This window comes from Coregonus lavaretus (genome assembly GCF_964263955.1).
Source record: "Coregonus lavaretus genome assembly, chromosome: 17".
Lineage (NCBI taxonomy): Eukaryota > Metazoa > Chordata > Actinopteri > Salmoniformes > Salmonidae > Coregonus > Coregonus lavaretus.
The window spans coordinates 11,132,623-11,152,157 of NC_140004.1; the positions used below are offsets into that span (position 1 = coordinate 11,132,623).

Genomic DNA, 19,535 nt, shown 5'->3' on the forward strand with positions numbered 1-19,535 from the left:
TTGTGTCGGGAGCATGTGGTCTATTTAGTCAGGCAATACTCACATTATTCTGACATATTTTAGAATGTAAAATGCATAATGCCATTGGGTAGAAATATTACAAATGTATTATTCTTAAAGTGGTAATGCATACTTTGCATACATTTTTGGGGGAGTTTTTTTTCTATAGGCTATTACAACAATTAGCCTAAATATTAAATGTAGGTAATTGAAAATTACAATTAAGTGCTTGAAAAAGCCCACGACTCCAACACCATCATTAAGTTTGCTGACCACACAACAGTGGTAGGTCTGATCACCGACAATGATGAGACAGCCTATAGGGAGGCCCACCAGTGCCACCAGTGGAAAAAGTTAGTGTAGAACCCTGGAGTGAATGTGAGAGAGAGAGCTGCTCTCTGTTACTCTGTCTATCAGTCCTACTTTAACTTGCAGATTTGCTATGCTCATGAGTGTGTGTGTATGCCAGTCTTTCTCTTGGCGTCTGCTTTCCCCCTGCTTTAACCTGAAGGTTATTGCTTTTAACTCAGATGGCGTCTATCGACATCCCAGTCGACCTGGCCAGGACCCGCTGACACAGGACTAGCCGGTCAGTCGTCAGATAATGTCTATCACTGACTCTCCCACCACAAACATACATGTTGCCTTTCCTCTCACTCTCTGGCACGCACACTCTTTCACGCTCAAGGTTTTCTTTGTACTTGTACGTGAGTTTGGGTACCCTAGACACTGGAAAGACTGCAGAATAAATAACCAGCCCCTGGGTAATATGTTGTCTCATGAGTTTTAAACTATGGCACACAAATACTACAATATGTCAGTGTGTGTTATTGTTCTTTACCGCCCCATCTATCATCAGGCTGGTAAGGCCACTGGCTATAGGAGAATAGAATGTAGAATAGAACCGGAGAAAAGAATGTAAGAGAAAAGTATGAAAACGTATGCACTCACTCCTGTAAGTCGCTCTGGATAAGAGCGTCTGCTAAATGACTAAATTGTCAAATGTATAATGTAGGACAAAAAAAATAAACATTTTCGAGGAGGCTGGGAGTAAGTGCTGCTTCTAGAAAATAAGTCTACAGTTACCTTGGCAACGTGAGGTGGAAGTCAGCACCGCTTTCCAAATAACCAATTATCCCCATGTGAGTATGTCTGGAAGAGAAAGAGTGTGTGTGAGGATTTTCTAATAGCTTTAGTCGACTTAGCTGAGGAACCATTCACCAGGCCACCATATTTCTTGATGGAAAAAAATTGGACAGTTAAGCAGAGGGGACACTTATGTTGATTACCAATGCAGAGTAAGGGCCTCAGCTTAGTCTAATCAGAGACAGTGTGAGACAAAGTCCTGCATGGCACCCGAGTGATGTGTGTGTGTGTGTGTGTGTGTGCATGCGTCTTACGCTGGTGCTGGCGTCTAATTAGGGTCTTTGATAAACATGGTGAACTACGGGAGCAGCTGAATGCCCCCCTCCTCCCTCCTCCCTCAGATTAAGAGCGGAGCAGGAACGGTAATGGTTTTGGGGGTGGAGGACATATTTCACTCTTTTGTTTGCCGCACTTCCAAGTGTGTGATTGACACAGGAGAGGGCAGTCAGAGACAGGAAGTGAGGCGTGGGGCTGAAAGAGGAAGGAGGCTCGTGTTTATCATTTTCTCACACTACTCCTTCTCCTACCACAACAAAGCTCTCTCATTGTCCTGCAGCTTCCCTCTTCTCCTCCGCTGTCACTCTGCCCATCAACAGCACAGTGAGCCAGGGAGATGACAGAAAGAGTGACTGTATGTCCTCCAGACATAGATTTCCCTCTGTCCAATGTCATGGTGCCTGTGGGGTGTTGGTTTGGAGACGCCAACCTCTCTCCATGTGTCGACTGATGCACTTTGACCTTCTCTAAAAGGCTTTGTCGGACCTCAGATTGGCATATACAGTGCATTCGGAAAGTATTGAGACCACTTCCCTTTTCCACATTTTGTTACGTTACAGCCTTATTCTAAAATGGATAACATTATACAATACCCCATAATTACAAAGCGCAAAACAGGTTAAGACATTTTTGCAAATGTATTAAAAATAAAAAACAGAAATACCTTAATTACATAAGTATTCAGACCCTTTCCATTGATCATCCTTGAGATGTTTCTACAACTTGCTTGGAGTCCACCTGTGTTAAATTCAATTGATTGGACATGATTTGGAAAGGCACACACCTGTCTATATAAGGTCCCACAGTTGACAGTGCATGTCAGAGCATAAACCAAGCCATGAGGTCGAAGGAATTGTCCGTAGAGCGCAGAGACAGGATTGTGTCGAGGCACAGATCTGGTGAAGGGTACCAAAACATTTCTGCAGCATTGAAGGTCCCCAAGAACACAGTGGGCTCAATCATTCTTAAATGGAATAAGTTTGGAACCACCAAGACTTTTCCTAGAGCTGGCCGCCCGGCCAAACTGAGCAATCGGGGGAGAAGGGCCTTGGACAGGGAGGGGTCCAAGAACCCGATGGTCACTCTGACAGAGCTCCAGAGTTCCTCTGTGGAGATGGGAGAACCTTCTAGAAGTACAACCATCTCTGCAGCACTCCACCAATCAGGCCTTTATGGTAGAGTGGCCAGACGGAAGCCACTCCTCAGTAAAAGGCACATGACAGCCCGCTTGGAGTTTGTCAAAAGGCACCTAAAGACTCTCAGACCATGAGAAACAAGATTCTCTGGTCTGATGAAACCAAGATTGAACTCTTTGGCCTGAATGCCAAGCGTCACGGCTGGAGGAAACCTGGCAACCTCCCTATGGTGAAGCACGGTGGTGGAAGCATCATACTGTGGGGATGTTTTTCAGCAGCAGGGACTAGGAGACTAGTCAGGATCGAGGGAAAGATGAACAGAGCAAAGTACAAAGAGATCCTTGATGAAAACCTGCTCCAGAGTGCTCAGGACCTCAGACTGAGGCGAAGGTTCACCTTCAAACAGGACAACAACCCTAAGTACACAGCCAAGACAACGCAGGAGTGGCTTTGGGACAAGTCTCTGAATGTCCTTGAGTGGCCCAGCCAGAGCCCGGACTTGAACCCGATCAAACATCTCTGTTGAAGAGACCTGAAAATAGCTGTGCACCAACGCTCCCCATCCAACCTGACAGAGCTTGAGAGGATCTGTGGAGATTAATGGGAGAAACTCCCCAAATACAGGTGTGCCAAGCTTGTTGCGTCATACCCAAGAAGACTCAAGGCTGTAATCGCTGCCAAAAGGTGCTTCAACCAAGTACTGAGTAAAGGGTCTGAATACTTATGTAAATGTTATATTTCCGGTTTTTTTCTTTTAAACCTTTTTTTTCTTTGTCATTATGGGGTATTGTGTGTAGATTGATGAGGGGGGAAAAAACAATTTAATCCATTTTAGAATAAGGCTGTAATGTAACAAAATGTGGAAAAAGTCAAGGAGTCTGAATACTTTCCGAATGCACCTGTATAGCCGGAGGGGCATTAGTGGCGGGCATACACATCATTTGCACTCAAACAGAATAAACAAACCCCTCTAAAAACACTACAAATTCAAAACGCATCCCAAATACTCAAACCACATACAACACCACACACAAAACACATCCTTCAAAACAATATCCCCAGACAGCAGAAAAACTGAGATTGACTAAACAGATAATAATACATAGCCAAATGATCCAGACATTTTCACATTCACATTTATTTCCCATGATTTCATAGCAAGCTTCAACTTATTTGTGTTACAATCAAATTAAAAGGTTTCTGCAGTTTGCTTTTTTTACTCCCACAAACGCCCAGCACAATGGTGGACTAGCATTTCCCTACCAGAAACACACACACACACACACACACACACTTCCTCATATACATACAGGGTCGCATCTCACAAATAAAATATAATAAAATAAATTACAAAAATAACATTATTAGCCATGCACTGACTGTACATACGCAACCAAAACGTAATACCTACATCTTGAAAAAAAAAACTCTAAAACAAATCTCTATGCTACTCCCAAAAAGCAACACCCTTTCTAAGATGGAGTACCATTGTCCTGTACGGGCAACCAACTAAGCTTACAAACAGACTGGAGAAATCCATGTACTTCTCAGTACCGCAAAATAGATCCACAACATCAACATGAGCTTCTGACCTTTTAGGTGAGGATTGTAAATGTGACTTTTGTTCTCTCCTGTACCTCTGGGTTCATGCGTACGGTATGTATGTTGATTTGTTACATGTGCAAATGGTTCTACATTGCTTGCTACTTTCCTGGTATGCTAATTGTGCATTACTGTTATTAGTTGGTCATTGTGTAATACTGTAGTCTTTATGCAAATATGACCGAGGTGTACATTCCATCTCAACTTGTGTGTAACAATATAATTACATATAGACATAGAGTGTGTAAATAGAGATTTATAGATTGTCATTTTCATGACAAATGGGGACATTACACCAAAACCCTTGTGTTAACTTGTGTTATTTGTCTAATGTGTCTATTCGTTGTACAACACTTCTAAACATTCTATCTAAATCTGTTTGAGATACGCAAGGCAGATAAGTATGGATGTGGTATCCATAATGCACCAAGGACAGAGGGGGAGGAGTGAGTGAGGTCAGAGCAAAAGGGGGGATATCTGGGAGGAGGGGGTAGGAGGAGAAGGAAAATATGGTCTGTTTCATCTAGGAGGCAACAAGAGTTTGTGGTTTGAACTATGCTGTAGGGACAGGAGTTTTTCCTGAACACTTGTCTCGACCAGGAAAAAAAAAAACTTTGGCTCCTAGCCCTGAGTTTTTCGTAGGTATGTCACAACATGGTCAGGAGAAACTCCTCGAGCTAGGGTCACAAAAGGGACTGGGTTAAGAGTGGTTAAGTAGTGGTCAGGGTTAAGAGTGGTTAAGTAGTGGTCAGGGTTGGGTAGTGGTCAGGGGTTTTGAGCTAGGTGAGTGAGTCTCTGTGGTTGTTGTAATCGGAGTCGGAGAGGTGGTTGTCGTGGGGGTCTGCGGTGTCGGGGTCGTTGTCAGGTTCATCGCCACTCTCGGCGCTGTAGTCCACCTCCTCCATGAAGGAGTGCTCTTCGTCCTCCAGCACATACGTACTCGGGCTGCTGCTTGACAACAACACAACACATCAAACAGTCAGTCCATTATTCTAGGCATGCTCAATTAAAAAAATCTAAGTCCTTGAAAGCAAACAAAAAAGATTTGAACCTGGGTCTGGACAGAAATTAAATATACATTATTTATATGATTTCAGAAAGAAATTCAGAAAGATAAAACTAGTGACAGGTAATAAAAAGTATACTAACAACAAAAAATCACATCAACTCACTAATCGTGCTGCATTTCTGTTAGAGACATCTCCTTTATGCGTCAGTTTAGTGGTTTAATGGTTAAACGTCTCAGAGGTTTAGTGGTTTTAGTGGTTTTTAATGGTTTTTAATGGTGTGAGGGCTTTGAAAGAGGATCCCATGGAGACAGTGGATGAGGGGGTTCAGACATTGACCCCTGCTCCCCCCTCACCCCGCCCCTGAGAGAGGTAAAGTGGATTAGGAGGAGGGTGTGACGGGGTGTAATTGTGTAATGGGCTGGATGGACAGAGTGCTGTCTGGAGAGGAGTGTTAAGATCCCAGAGTGAGAGAGCTTGAGCCATTACAGTCCATTAGAGAAAGATTGCAAGGGCCAAACTCACTCACACTGGACCGGCCACACACACACACTTGCACTGTATATATACAGAATATGTATGTGCATACACACACACACACACACACACACACACACCATTCCAATCCTATTGTTATTATGATATCATGGGTCTGATGATTAAAAATTGAATGATAAAAAGCATAAAATCATAAAACTGTTATGAGCCTATAGCCAAGCCCTGAGGTCTCTAACCTGGCTGCTTGAAAGGCTTCAATAAATAAATACATCAATTATACATGGCTAAATCAATACATGAGGAGAAGAGATTTGTAAGAAGGAGCCACATTGACATGTCATGAGGATGCTGAAGATGATGACAGCGAACAATGCAGCTACACTACTGTCCTGAGTGCTGGCCACACTGCAACTGTCAATTAAACTAGTGGATCATGTTTGGTTTAAAAGTTGGAGAGTATGACTGTGTGTGTGTGTGTGTGTGTGTGTGTGTGTGTGTGTGTACAGTGGGGGAAAAAAGTATTTAGTCAGCCACCAATTGTGCAAGTTCTCCCACTTAAAAAGATGAGAGAGGCCTGTAATTGTCATCATAGGTACACATCAACTATGACAGACAAATTGAGATTATTTTTTCCAGAAAACCACATTGTAGGATTTTTTTATGAATTTATTTGCAAATTATGGTGGAAAATAAGTATTTGGTCAATAACAAAAGTTTCTCAATACTTTGTTATATACCCTTTGTTGGTAATGACACAGGTCAAATGTTTTCTGTAAGTCTTCACAAGGTTTTCACACACTGTTGCTGGTATTTTGGCCCATTCCTCCATGCAGATCTCCTCTAGAGCAGTGATGTTTTGGGGCTGTCGCTGGGCAAAACGGACTTTCAACTCCCTCCAAATATTTTCTATGGGGTTGAGATCTGGAGACTGGCTAGGCCACTCCAGGACATTGAAATGCTTCTTACGAAGCCACTCTTTCGTTGCCCGGGCGGTGTGTTTGGGATCATTGTCATGCTGAAAGACCCAGCCACGTTTCATCTTCAATGCCCTTGCTGATGAAGGAGGTTTTCACTCAAAATCTCACGATACATGGCCCCATTCATTCTTTCCTTTACACGGATCAGTCATCCTGGTCCCTTTGCAGAAAAACAGCCCCAAAGAATGATGTTTCCACCCCCATGCTTCACAGTAGGTATGGTGTTCTTTGGATGCAACTCAGCATTCTTTGTCCTCCAAACACGTCAAGTTGAGTTTTTACCAAAAAGTTATATTTTGGTTTCATATGACCATTTGACATTCTCCCAATCCTCTTCTGGATCATCCAAATGCACTCTAGCAAACTTCAGACATGTACTGGCTTAAGCAGGGGGACATGTCTGGCACTGCAGGATTTGAGTCCCTGGCGACGTAGTGCGTTACTGATGGTAGGCTTTGTTACTTTGGTCCCAGCTCTCTGCAGGTCATTCACTAGGTCCCCTCGTGTGGTTCTGGGATTTTTGCTCACCGTTCTTGTGATCATTTTGACCCCACGGGGTGAGATCTTGCGTGGAGCCCCAGATCGAGGGAGATTATCAGTGGTCTTGTATGTCTTCCATTTCCTAATAATTAACTCCCACAGTTGATTTCTTCAAACCAAGCTGCTTACCTATTGCAGATTCAGTCTTCCCAGCCTGGTGCAGGTCTACAATTTTGTTTCTGGTGTCCTTTGACAGCTCTTTGGTCTTGGCCATAGTGGAGTTTGGAGTGTGACTGTTTGAGGTTGTGGACAGGTGTCTTTTATACTGATAACAAGTTCAAACAGGTGCCATTAATACAGGTAACGAGTGGAGGACAGAGGAGCCTCTTAAAGAAGAAGTTACAGGTCTGTGAGAGCCAGAAATCTTGCTTGTTTGTAGGTGACCAAATACTTATTTTCCACCATAATTTGCAAATAAATTCATTAAAAATCCTACAAGGTGATTTTCTGGATTTTTTTTCTTCTCAATTTGTCTGTCATAGTTGACGTGTACCTATGATGAAAATTACAGGTCTCTCTCATCTTTTTAAGTGGGAGAACTTGCACAATTGGTGGCTGACTAAATACTTTTTTTCCCCACTGTATGTGCGCGCACGCCAAGGTTATTACAGTTTTGTGATTTAATACTATTTTTTATTTCTATTAGTTGTTCGATTTATTTGAAATTCAGTTTAGTTTCAGTTTGTTTTTAGGCTTGATTTACTAGTTTTTATTTAGTTTCAGTTTGATAAAAACACTTTCATTTTTATATGATTTAGTTTCAGTTTTAGAGTTAGGGACAAAAGGTAGCCTATGCATGGGAGGCTAGGAGCCATATATGTGTTGTATGCCTATAGTTAATTTTTTTGGGATGTCACTCTTTGCCAATGGGGGGCAGTAATACATAAATAAGGTGATGGGCCAGGACCATAGACATAACATCTCTGTCCCATGATGGCGTCTGTGAGAGCATGGGCAGCACCATTGAGGCCATCTCTATCTTGAAATAGTACATTTTCTTTTTCACAAGTAAAAATAATTGGCTGATCCCTCCTGATGACCCAGCTGTCACGACTCCAACCGGGTCATCAGGTCATGCCAAACGGGTCATCAGGAGGGATCAGCCAATGAAGTTGGAAGTCCCTCCCAGTTGACTAAATCAAAATTGCGAAAGTCCTCAATGGTGCTGCCCATGCTAACACAGGCTTTTGGCCACTAGAGGACTCCATACAACTCCATGGCCAGGACATAGGTTTGTTTAGGTTTCAATTATAAATCTATCCTAATGTGACTTGGATTTAAAGGATAAGCGCCTAGACTGATGCAAGAAATATGATTGAAGGAAACTCTTGCCAATGTTCACACCAATCCAATTTTTTTTTTTACTTTAGTAGTTGATGTAAACTGAATCAAGTACCTTTACCTTTATCTGACTGACAGAGACAGAGGAAAAAACAACAAATGAAGTCATGGCACATCACTGACTAACCCCTTCAAATAGGGTAAATAAAAACAGCTGGTGTGAGCATGCGGGTCTGGGCAGATGAGATGTAGTCATTGTTTGTGTCTGTAAGTTGTTCTTCGTATGTATAAGCTTGTTTTTGGAGTGTAAAAAATTAAATAACAAAAATAAAATAAGCCGCAAAAACATAAGCAATACAACACTTCTTCACAAATCTATCAGTTCACAGCCAGCCAGCTTGTGTGTGTGTATGTGTTTCTGTTCAATCAAACAATAATTTCTGTTTTATCTTCAAGAAGAATCTGCGTCCAGAGAGGTGGTCGTTCGGTTTCTCAAGCCTGATGACATGCTGAATATTCTCTCCACGAACGCTTGGGATGCAGGGACAGAAACCAGATCCAGTGCCACAGGGCACAGCTTTGGATAAACAGCCAGAACTGGAGAGGTGACTCTGTAAACATGCCCCCCTTTACCTCTTCCAGGTATTTCCGCAGCTCACACGGGGCACTTCATGTCCTGCCAGGTCGACCCTCTTGCTGCACAGTGACCTCAGACACAATCTTCGATGCGAGGAAGCTATATTTCTGAAGAACTGTGGTTGAGATGCTTGCTGGATTCAACGTGCTGGCATCTTTCGGGGGTCGTGCTGCTCCACAGCAGTACTGTCCGAATTGCTGAAGTACAAAAGACTGCTTCCCTCATCAGTGGCTCCATCTCTGTTGAGCGAAGTGCCAGAGATGCACTTGGGTCCATCTGGCAAGCTGCTGCAGGGGCTGGATCGAAGTTGGCTGCCAGAGGATTCAATATGACTTCAGGTGGACCTGTCCCATCTGTTTTGCAACAGAAGCCTCAAGGTTGAGAAGGCACAGCACCACATCAGACAGCAACTGGCTGTCAGTTTGAAGTTGGTTGGTGTGGATTGCGAACGGCTCCAGCAACTTCAAAAGATGCTCTAGCTTGGCCCATTCACGCGCCGTGCTCGCCCTCAGATTTCTTCCCTGTTAGCTAGTGATAGCTAGTGATAGCTAGTGATAGCTAGTGATAGCAATGCACAAGATAGGCCTATTTGAAACATTAGCATTTACTGGCAGCATTTACCCACCAGATTCAGAAGATTGAAAACCCCATTCGATTTTTGCCCAAAGTTTTGAAAAAAATATTAAAAAATAAACATAATTTATGATGGTTTTTATCTTATATGAGTTCGTTTCAGTATCGTTTTTATTTTTGTTTACTATAGTAACCTTGGTGTGTGCATGTGTCTGACCTGGTGACTTTGCAGCGTGTCTCGATCAGGTCACTCTCGACGTCCAGCAGGTGGGCGTGGTTCCTCAGCTCCAGGGGTGAGGTCAGTCTCTTCAGCCTGAGCAGAGCCACACAGAACTGGGCTCCCATCTCCTCCAGCTCCCTGGTGCCTATCTGGAGACCCTGGACACACACATTATTACATTATTATTATTATTATTATTATTATTTACACTTATAAACACTGCGCATGCACACACACACACACACACACACACACACACGGCAGGTAGCCTAGTAGTTAGAGTGACAAGGTGAAAAATCTGTCGATGTGCCCTTGAGCAAGGCACTTAACCCTAATTGATCCAAGGTCACCGTTGATAATGGCTGACCCTGGCCATGACTCCACTCTTCGAGAGAGTCTCAGGGGGAGTTGGGAGATGCAAAAATATATATCTACAATTTACACATGCTTATAATACAGACCTGTACATTTTTATTTATTTATTTATTTCACCTTTATTTAACCAGGTAAGCCAGTTGAGAACAAGTTCTCATTTACAACTGCGACCTGGCCAAGATAGAGCAAAGCAGTGCGATAAAAACAACAACACAGAGTTACATATGGGGTAAAACAAAACATAAAGTCAAAAATACAACAGAAAATATATATACAGTGTGTGCAAATGTAGCAAGTTATGGAGGTAAGGCAATAAATAGGCCATTGTGCAAAATAATTACAATTAGTATTAACACTGGAATGATAGATGTGCAAGAGATGATGTGCAAATAGAGATACTGGGGTGCAAATGAGCAAAATAAATAACAATATGGGGAATGAGGTAGTTGAGTGGGCTAATTTCAGAAGGGCTGTGTACAGGTGCAGTGATCGGTAAGGTGCTCTGACAACTGATGCTTAAAGTTAGTGAGGGAGAGAAGAGTCTCCAGCTTCAGAGATTTTTGCAGTTCGTTCCAGTCATTGGCAGCAGAGAACTGGAAGGAATGGCGGCCAAAGGAGGTGTTGGCTTTGGGGATGACCAGTGAGATATACCTGCTGGAGCGCATAATACGGGTGGGTGTTGCTATGGTGACCAATGATCTAAGATAAGGCGGAGATTTTCCTAGCAGTGATTTATAAATGACCTGGAGCCAGTGGGTTTTTGCGACGAATATGTAGTGAGGACCAGCCAACAAGAATGTACAGGTCACAGTGGTGGGTAGTATATGGGGCTTTGGTGACAAAACTGATGGCACTGTGATAGACTACATCCAATTTGCTGAGTAGAGTGTTGGAGGCTATTTGTAAATGACATCGCCGAAGTCAAGGATCGGTAGGATAGTCCGTTTTACAAGGGCATGTTTGGCAGCATGACTGAAGGAGGCTTTGTTGCGAAATAGGAAGCCGATTCTAGATTTCACTTTGGATTGGAGATGCTTAATGTGAGTCTGGAAGGAGAGTTTACGGTCTAACCAGACACCTAGGTATTTGTAGTTGTCCACATACTCTAGGTCAGACCCGTCGAGAGTAGTGATTCTAGTCGGGTGGGCGGGTGCCAGCAGCGTTCGATTGAAGAGCATGCATTTAGTTTTACTAGTGTTTAAGAGCAATTGGAGGCTACGGAAGGAGTGTTGTATGGTATTGAAGCTCGTTTGGAGGTTTGTTAACACAGTGTCTAATGAAGGGCCAGATGTATACAAAATGGTGTCGTCTGCGTAGAGGTGGATCTGAGAGTCACCAGCAGCAAGAGCGACATCACTGATATACACAGAGATTAGAGTCAGCCCAAGAATTGAACCCTTTGGCACCCCCATAGAGACTGCCATAGGTCCAGACAACAGGCCCTCCGATTTGACACATTGAACTCTATCTGAGAAGTATTTGGTGAACCAGGCGAGGCAGTCATTTGAGAAAACAAGGCTATTTAGTCTGCCAATAAGAATGCGGTGGTTGACAGAGTCGAAAGCCTTGGCCAGGTCGATGAAGACGGCTGCACAGTAATGTCTATTATCGATCGCGGTTATAATATCGTTTAGGACCTTGAGCGTAGCTGAGGTGCACCCATGATCAGCTCAGAAACCAGATTGCATAGCGGAGAAGGTACGGTGGGATTCGAAATGGTCAGTGATCTGTTTGTTAACTTGGCTTTCAAAAACCTTCGAAAGGCAGGGCAGGATGGATATAGGTCTGTAACAGTTTGGATCTAGAGTGTCACCCCCTTTGAAGAGGGGGATGACCGCGGCAGCTTTCCAATAATAATAATAATAATAATAATAATAATAATAATAATAATAATAATAATAATAATAATAATAATAATAATAAGCCATTTAGCAGACGCTTTTATCCAAAGCGACTTACAGTCATGCGTGCATACATTTTTTGTGTATGGGTGGTCCCGGGGATCGAACCCACTACCTTGGCGTTACAAGCGCCGTGCTCTACCAGCTGAGCTACAGAGGACCACAATCTCTGGGGATCTCAGACGTTACGCAAGAGAGGTTGAACAGGCTAGTAATAGGGGTTGCGACAATTTCGGTGGCAAATTTTAGAAAGAAAGGGTCCAGATTGTCTAGCCCAGATGATTTGTAGGGGTCCAGATTTTGCAGCTCTTTCAGAACATCAGCTGTCTGAATTTGTGTGAAGGAGAAGCGGGGGGGGGGGGGGGGTGCAGAGCTGGTGGCCGGGGTAGTGGTAGCCAGGTGGAAAGCATGGCCAGCCGTAGCAAAATGCTTGTTGAAATTCTCGATTATTGTAGATTTACCGGTGGTGATAGTGTTTCCTAGCCTCAGTGCAGTGGGCAGCTGGGAGGAAGTGCTCTTATTCTCCATGGACTTTACAGTGTCCCAAAACTTTTTGTAGTTAGTGCTACAGGATGCAAATTACTGTTTGAAAAAGCTAGCCTTCGCTTTCCTAACTGCTTGTGTATATTGGTTCCTAACTTCCCTGAAAAGTTGCATATCGCGGGGCTATTCGATGCCAATGCAGTACGCGACAGGATGTTTTTGTGCTGGTCAAGGGCAGTCAAGTCTGAGGAGAATCAGGGGCTGCTTAGTTCTGAATTTTTTGAATGGGGCATGCTTATTTAAGACTGATAGGAAAGCACTTTTAAAAGAACAACCAGGCATCCTCTACTGACGGAATGAGATAGATATCCATCCAGGATACCTGCGCCAGGTCAATTAGGAAGGCCTGCTTGCTAAAGTTTTTTAGGGAGCGTTTGACAGTGATGAGGGGTGGTCGTTTGACCGCGGACCCGTTACGGACGCACGCAATAAGGCAGTGATCGCTGAGATCCTGGTTGAAGACAGCGGAGGTGTATTTAGAGAGTAAGTTAGTCAGGATGATATCGATGAGGGTGCCCATGTTTACGGATTTAGGGTTGTACCTGGTAGGTTCCTTGATAATTTGTGTGAGATTGAGGGCATCTAGTTTGGATTGTAGGATGGCCGGGGTGTTAAGCATATCCCAGTTTAGGTCACCAAGCAATACGAACTCCGAGGATAGATGGGGGGCAATCAATTCACATATGGTGTCCAGGGCACAGCTGGGGTCTGAGGGGGGTCTGTAGCAAGCGGCAACAGTGAGAGACATTTCTGGAAAGGTAGATTTTTAGAAGTAGGAGCTCAAACTGTTTAGGCACAGACCTGGATAGTATGATAGAGCTCTGCAGGCTAACTCCACACCCTTTGGCAGTTCTATCTAGACGGAAAATGTTGTAGTTGGGGATGGAAATGTATGAATACATGTTTGAAACTATAAGCACCAACCAACCTAATTATTATCACACACACACTTCTGTCCCACGTGCAATCTCTCAAGTCCACAGAGGGCTTCCAGTAATATGTCTGTAGCAGAGCAGAACTAAAAAGAGGATACTGGCTTGGCGGGACCATGGGAAATAGAACCTCAACAAAATACGATCCCTGCACATCTGTCCAAACACTTTCCCCATACATACATAACCTAATCAGCAGGGACGGAAGGAGAGGGACCATGCAAAACAGGCAACCCTAGCCTGCCCCTGGGCTCTGCAGATGTTGACATTGGCAACCCCAATGCTGAGAGAGGGAGAGGAGCTGACAGAGGTTTCTGCACTCACTGGACACTCACAGACCGACAGGCAGAACATCAGCTCAGTCATCATGGCTGGCACACACACACACAGAGTGTTTAGTGGAGAAGTCATAAGCCTGGTGATATTGCTTTGAGTCACTAACTGTATGATTTACAGAACTATGGCTCCCCCTGCTGGTTGTTGGTCCACACACACACACACCCACCACAGGCTGGCTGTATCCAAACACACACACACACACACACACACACCTTGCAATTGTCATTGCTGGGACACACACCCACACACCTTGTATTTGCCCTGGTCACAGCCACAGAGTGTGCTCTCCATAGTGTAGCTGCGCTGGACTCCGATCTCCCTCCAGACCACCACGCGGGCGGTGGCCTCCTTGGAGCGCTCCACCACAAAGCTGCAGCTGGCCATGCTGAAGGCCGGCGCTGTCTGGGACAGGATCTTAGGCAGAGTCTGAGGGAGGGAGAAAAGTTATAGTGTGACACCTATAGACAACAGACAGTGAGGTCTGTGTCGGAGAGAGGATACGCTATGGATGGATGGGAGATGGTGGGGTTATGGTACAGGCAGGCTTAAGCTAAGGACACCGAACACAATTGCATTTTATCGATGGCAATTTTAATGCACAGAGATACCATGACAAGATCCTGAGGCCCATTGTTGTGCCATTCATCCGCCACCATCACCTCATGTTTCAGCATGATAATGCACAGCAAATAATGGAAATGGTGGTCACACCAGATACTGACGGGTTTTCTGATCTATACCCTACTTTTAAAAAAAAAGGTATCTGTAACCAACAGATGCATATCTGCATTCCCAGTCATGTGAAATCCATAGATTAGGACCTAATTTATTTATTTCAATTGACTAATTTCCTTATATGAACTGTAACTCAGTAAAATTTGTTGCGTTTATATTTTTGTTCAGTATATGTGTGAGTGTACTGTATGTGTGTGCGTGTCTCACCCTGTAGCCAAGGTCTTCGTGTAGGTCACAGGATGTCGCGCTGATGTTGGTCTGCCATACGGTCTCCTTCAAACTACAACCGTACATGAACACGTTCTTCTTCCGGGAGTGACCGTGGTAGTCACAGAACACCTACATCCCAGAGGGAGGGAGAGGACTCAGACACACAGGGAAGTGGACGACTGAACTTATGAAGACAATCGAACTTCATCAATCTGGCTTTCCCGCCACAACTGTTAGGGAAAGTGACATGGTTAAGGTCGTGGCTAAGGAAAGGGTTAGCATGACCGAGTTAGCCACGTGCGACCAGCGCTGTAAGGGTATCGTGGGCTATGGCACACATATGGCGGTTACGGTAAGCGTGGTTGGGCTCACCAGTGGCGCCCTCTGGATAGCGGCGAGGTACTGCAGCAGGCTCTTGGTGTGGTAAATGGTAGGATGCAGCTCAGGACTGGGGCTCTGCCACTGTCGGTTCAGATCCTCCCCACTCAGAGAACAACGGTGACTGGAGAGAGAAACAGGGCGAAGAAATAGTGCGGTTGTTATATACAGTGCCTTCCGAAAGTATTCACACCACTTGACTTTTTCAAAATGTTGTTGTGTTACAGCCTGAATTTAAAATAGATTAAATTGAGATTTCTTGTCACTGGCCTACACAGAATAGGTCAAAGATCATTCCAAAGAAAAGCTGAAATGTCTAGAGTCAATAAGTATTCAAGCCCTTTGTTATGGCAAGCCTAAATAAAGTTCTGGAGTAAAAATTTGCTTAAGTCACATAATAAATTGCATGGACTCATTCTATTTGCAATTATAGTGTTTAACATGAGTTTTGAATGACTACCTCATCTCTGCACCCCACACATACAATTATCTGTAAGTTCCCTCAGTCGAGCAGTGAATTTCAAACACAGACTCAACCACAAAGACCAGGGAGGTTTTCCAATGCCAAGCAAAGAAGAGCACCTATTGGTAGATGAAATAATAAAATAAAATAAAGTAGACATTGAATATGCCTTTGAGCGTGGTGAAGTTATTTATTACACTTTGGATGGTGTATCAATACACCCAATCAGTACAAAAGATACAGGCATCCTTCCTAACTCAGTTGCTGGATAGGAAGGAAACCGCTCAGGGATTTCACCATGAGGCCAATGGTGACTTTAAAACAGTAACAGAGTTGAATGACTGTGATAGGAGAAAACTGAGGATGGATCAACAACATTGTAGTTTCTCCCCAATACTAACATAAATGACAGAGTGAAAAGAAGGAAGCCTGTACAGAATACAAATATTCCAAAACATGCATCCTGTTTGCAACAAGGCACTAAAGCAATACTGCAAAACATGTGGCAAAGCAATTAACACTTTGTCCTGAATACAAAGTGTTATGTTTGTGGCAAATACAATACATTACTTAGTTCCACTCTCCATATTGTCAAGCATAGTGGAGGCTGCATGATGTTATGGGTATGCTTGTAATCGTTAAGGACTGGGGAGTTTTTCAGGATAAAAAAGAAACGGAATGGCGCTAAGCACAGGCAAAATCCTAGAGGAAAACCTGGTTCAGTCTGCTTTCCACCAGACACTTGGAGATGAATTCACCTTTCAGCAGGAATAATAACCTAAAACACAAGGCCAAATCTACACTTACTTGCCGTTGACCACTCCGTCAGGGTTGAGCATTGGGACTATCTTGAAGATGTAGGCCTCCCTGAGACTCTGTGCCAGGGGGCTGCTGCCCATCAGGAACTCCAGGGTGCCCTTCATCACCCAGCTGGCATTGGTCTCCCCTGGGTGCACTCGCGCTGACAGGAACACCAGTGGACGGTTCCCTGGACACACACAAACACACATCACATAAAAAATACACTCAGCAACACACATCCCCAAAGAAGGATGAGACAGTAATGTGACAGATAGACAGTGATATCTTTAAGTCATCCTAGGTCAGTCCCCACCTCAGTAGTCAGTGGTCAGTCAGTACTCACTGAACTGGCAGATCTGGTCGTTGCTGGTGGACTCGGGCATGGCGGTGATGGTGAGGAGGGGGCAGCTGTTGCCCCCAAGAGTCTCACACAGGACGTCCTGGCGCATGTAGATCTGAGGGGTCCGCAGCGCCTCCAGCTTCTGAAGGTGCATCTGGGCAGGAAGACAGGAACACAGACAATAAGGAAGCTTTACACAACAGTGGAGCTCTGTTGGGCTAGTAGAGTAGTACCTCTACTAATTAACATGTTCAATTAGAGTAGGTGTAGAAATATATTACCTTTAGAGTAGGTGTAGGGGTAGAAATATACTACCTTTAGAGTACAGTAGGTACACTCATCTAGTAACGGGTCGGACCCCCCTTTGCCTCCAGAACAGCCTGAATTCTTCGGGGCATTGATTATACAAGTCGGACACGTTCCACAGGGATGTTGGTCCATGCTGACGCGATAGCATCACACAGTTGCTGCAGATTGGTGGTACACCAGGAAGGATGGGTCCATAGACTCATGCTGCTTACGCCAAATCCTGACTGCCATCAGTATGACGCAACAGGAACTGGGATTTGTCGGACCAGGCAATGTTTTTCCACTCCTCAATTGTCCAGTGTTGGTGATCGTGTGCTCACTGGAGCCGCTTATTCTTGTTTTGAGCTGATAAGAGTGAAACCCGGTGTGGTCGTCTGCTGCAATAGCCCATCCGTGACAAGGATCGACGAGTTGTGCGTTCCGAGATGCCGTTCTGCACACGGTTGTACTGCGCTGTTATTTGCCTGTTTGTGGCCCGCCTGTCTTACCATTCTCCTTCGACCTCTCATCAACGAGCGGTTTTCACCCACAGGCCTGCCTCTGACTGGATGTTTTTTTGTTTGTCGCACCATTCTCGTTAATACCTAGAAAAGCCCAAGAGGCCATTTCTGAGATACTGGAACCTGCGTTCCTGGCACAGACAATCATACCACGCTCAAAGTCACTTAGGTCACTCCTTTTGCCCATGCTAACGTTCAATGGAACAGTAACTGAATGCATCGATGCCTGTCTGCCTGCTTTATATAGCAAGCCACGGCCACCTAGTATACCAAACATTAGGAACTCCTTCCTAATATTGAGTTGAGGTCCCCCTTTTGCCCTCAGAACAGCCATTGACTCTACAAGGTGTCAAAGGCATTCCACAGTCAAGTTGGCTAGATGTCCTTTAGGTGGTGGACCATTCTTGATACACACAGGAAACTGTTGAGCGTGAAAAACCCAGCAGTGTTGCAGTTCTTGAGACAAACCGGTGCGCCTGGCACCTACTACCATACCCCGTTCAAAGGCACTTAAATATTTTGTCTTGCCCATTCACCCTCTGAATGGTACACACACACACAATCCATGTCTCAATTGTTTCAAGGATTAAAAGTCGTTCTTTAACCCGTCTCCCTCCCTTCATCTACACTGATTGAAATGGATTTAACAAGTGACATCAATAAGGGATCATAGCTTTCACCTGGTCAGTCTATGTCATGGAAAGAGCAGGTGTCCTTAATGTTTTGTATACTCAGTGTATATTACCTTTAGAGTAGAGTAGGTGTAGGGGTAGTGGTAGGCGAAATAGCAGACATCGTCCTTGTGGTTGAAGGTCATGCTGAAGGTCATGGTGTAGTAGGACTTCCCCTTCTGACCGCCTGCCGCTATCGAGCTCCTGGAGAAGTGGTTTCTGGGTAAAAGGAGGTTGAAAAGTTCCCAAATACTTGATACAATAACAAACAGAAACTTACAAACAAATTCACACTCATGACACCAGTATCTACCAAAGTGACAAACAAGTAACCTATTTGATGGCCCTGTTCAAATACCTTCCTTCCTTCCTTCCTTTCTCGTTTGCTTGGGGTAAGCACAGATCTGTAAGTTATTGGATAAGACAAAGCAAGGTTACCACCCTATTACTTTTTATAACAACCAATTTAGATCTGTGGTTACTTCAAGGAACAGGTCAGACGGAAGGATGCATTTCTAAAGTATTGGAACAGGGCTCATTTCTCCTGACAGGTGCACTACTTGTCCGGTGGGCTGTGTGATACTGACTCTGCTCACGGGGTAAAGTAGGACAGTCACACCTACTTGTAGTAACAGATGTCCGTTCCGGTGCGAACCCAACGGGGCCTGCCACTAATGGCCTCCTGAACAGAGTACATCAGCACCTGCATACCTGCAAACGGTACATGCAGTCAATTACTAAAGGAGAGGTTCATTATATACACACCACAAACTGAATTAGCATTTCTATCTACACACAGCAGCTTTGCCACACATCAAAGGCTAAATAATGCAACAAAAATGACCAAGGCAGTCAGTCAGTCGCTTACCGTAGTTGAACTGGCTGTTGGACTTTTCACAGTTGATGATGTTGAAGCGATAGGGGGCTCCCACGCGCATGCCGCTCACCTCAAAGTAGAACCACTGGTGGTAGTGGTTACTGTTGATGTCGGAGTTTAGGATCAGGTCATACTCAAACCTGGAACACACACAGATCACATCAGCACAACCTTTAGGCAAACCAAATGGCCCACATGTGGGTACGGAGACAAAGTTGAATACAAAAAATACATGTTGTTCCCAGTTTATGTAACAATGGGACACAAT

General features: G+C 44.3%; 1 protein-coding gene across 1 annotated transcript in view; it reads right to left on the reverse strand.

The window, feature by feature from the left end:
- Nucleotides 1–3,676: 3,676 nt before the first annotated feature.
- Nucleotides 3,677–19,535, reverse strand: part of LOC311144538 (cytosolic carboxypeptidase 1-like) — a 42,328-nt gene continuing 26,469 nt past the window's right edge. Inside the window, exons 17-26 of the mRNA XM_084180562.1 lie at nt 19,259–19,407; nt 19,014–19,101; nt 18,465–18,609; nt 16,914–17,064; nt 16,577–16,757; nt 15,301–15,430; nt 14,926–15,057; nt 14,233–14,409; nt 9,891–10,051; nt 3,677–5,108 (exon numbers count right to left, since the gene is read on the reverse strand). Of these exons, the coding sequence (XP_084036688.1) occupies nt 4,940–5,108; nt 9,891–10,051; nt 14,233–14,409; nt 14,926–15,057; nt 15,301–15,430; nt 16,577–16,757; nt 16,914–17,064; nt 18,465–18,609; nt 19,014–19,101; nt 19,259–19,407 (1,483 nt within the window). The 3' untranslated portion in view covers nt 3,677–4,939. The remainder of the gene's footprint in view (nt 5,109–9,890; nt 10,052–14,232; nt 14,410–14,925; nt 15,058–15,300; nt 15,431–16,576; nt 16,758–16,913; nt 17,065–18,464; nt 18,610–19,013; nt 19,102–19,258; nt 19,408–19,535) is intronic.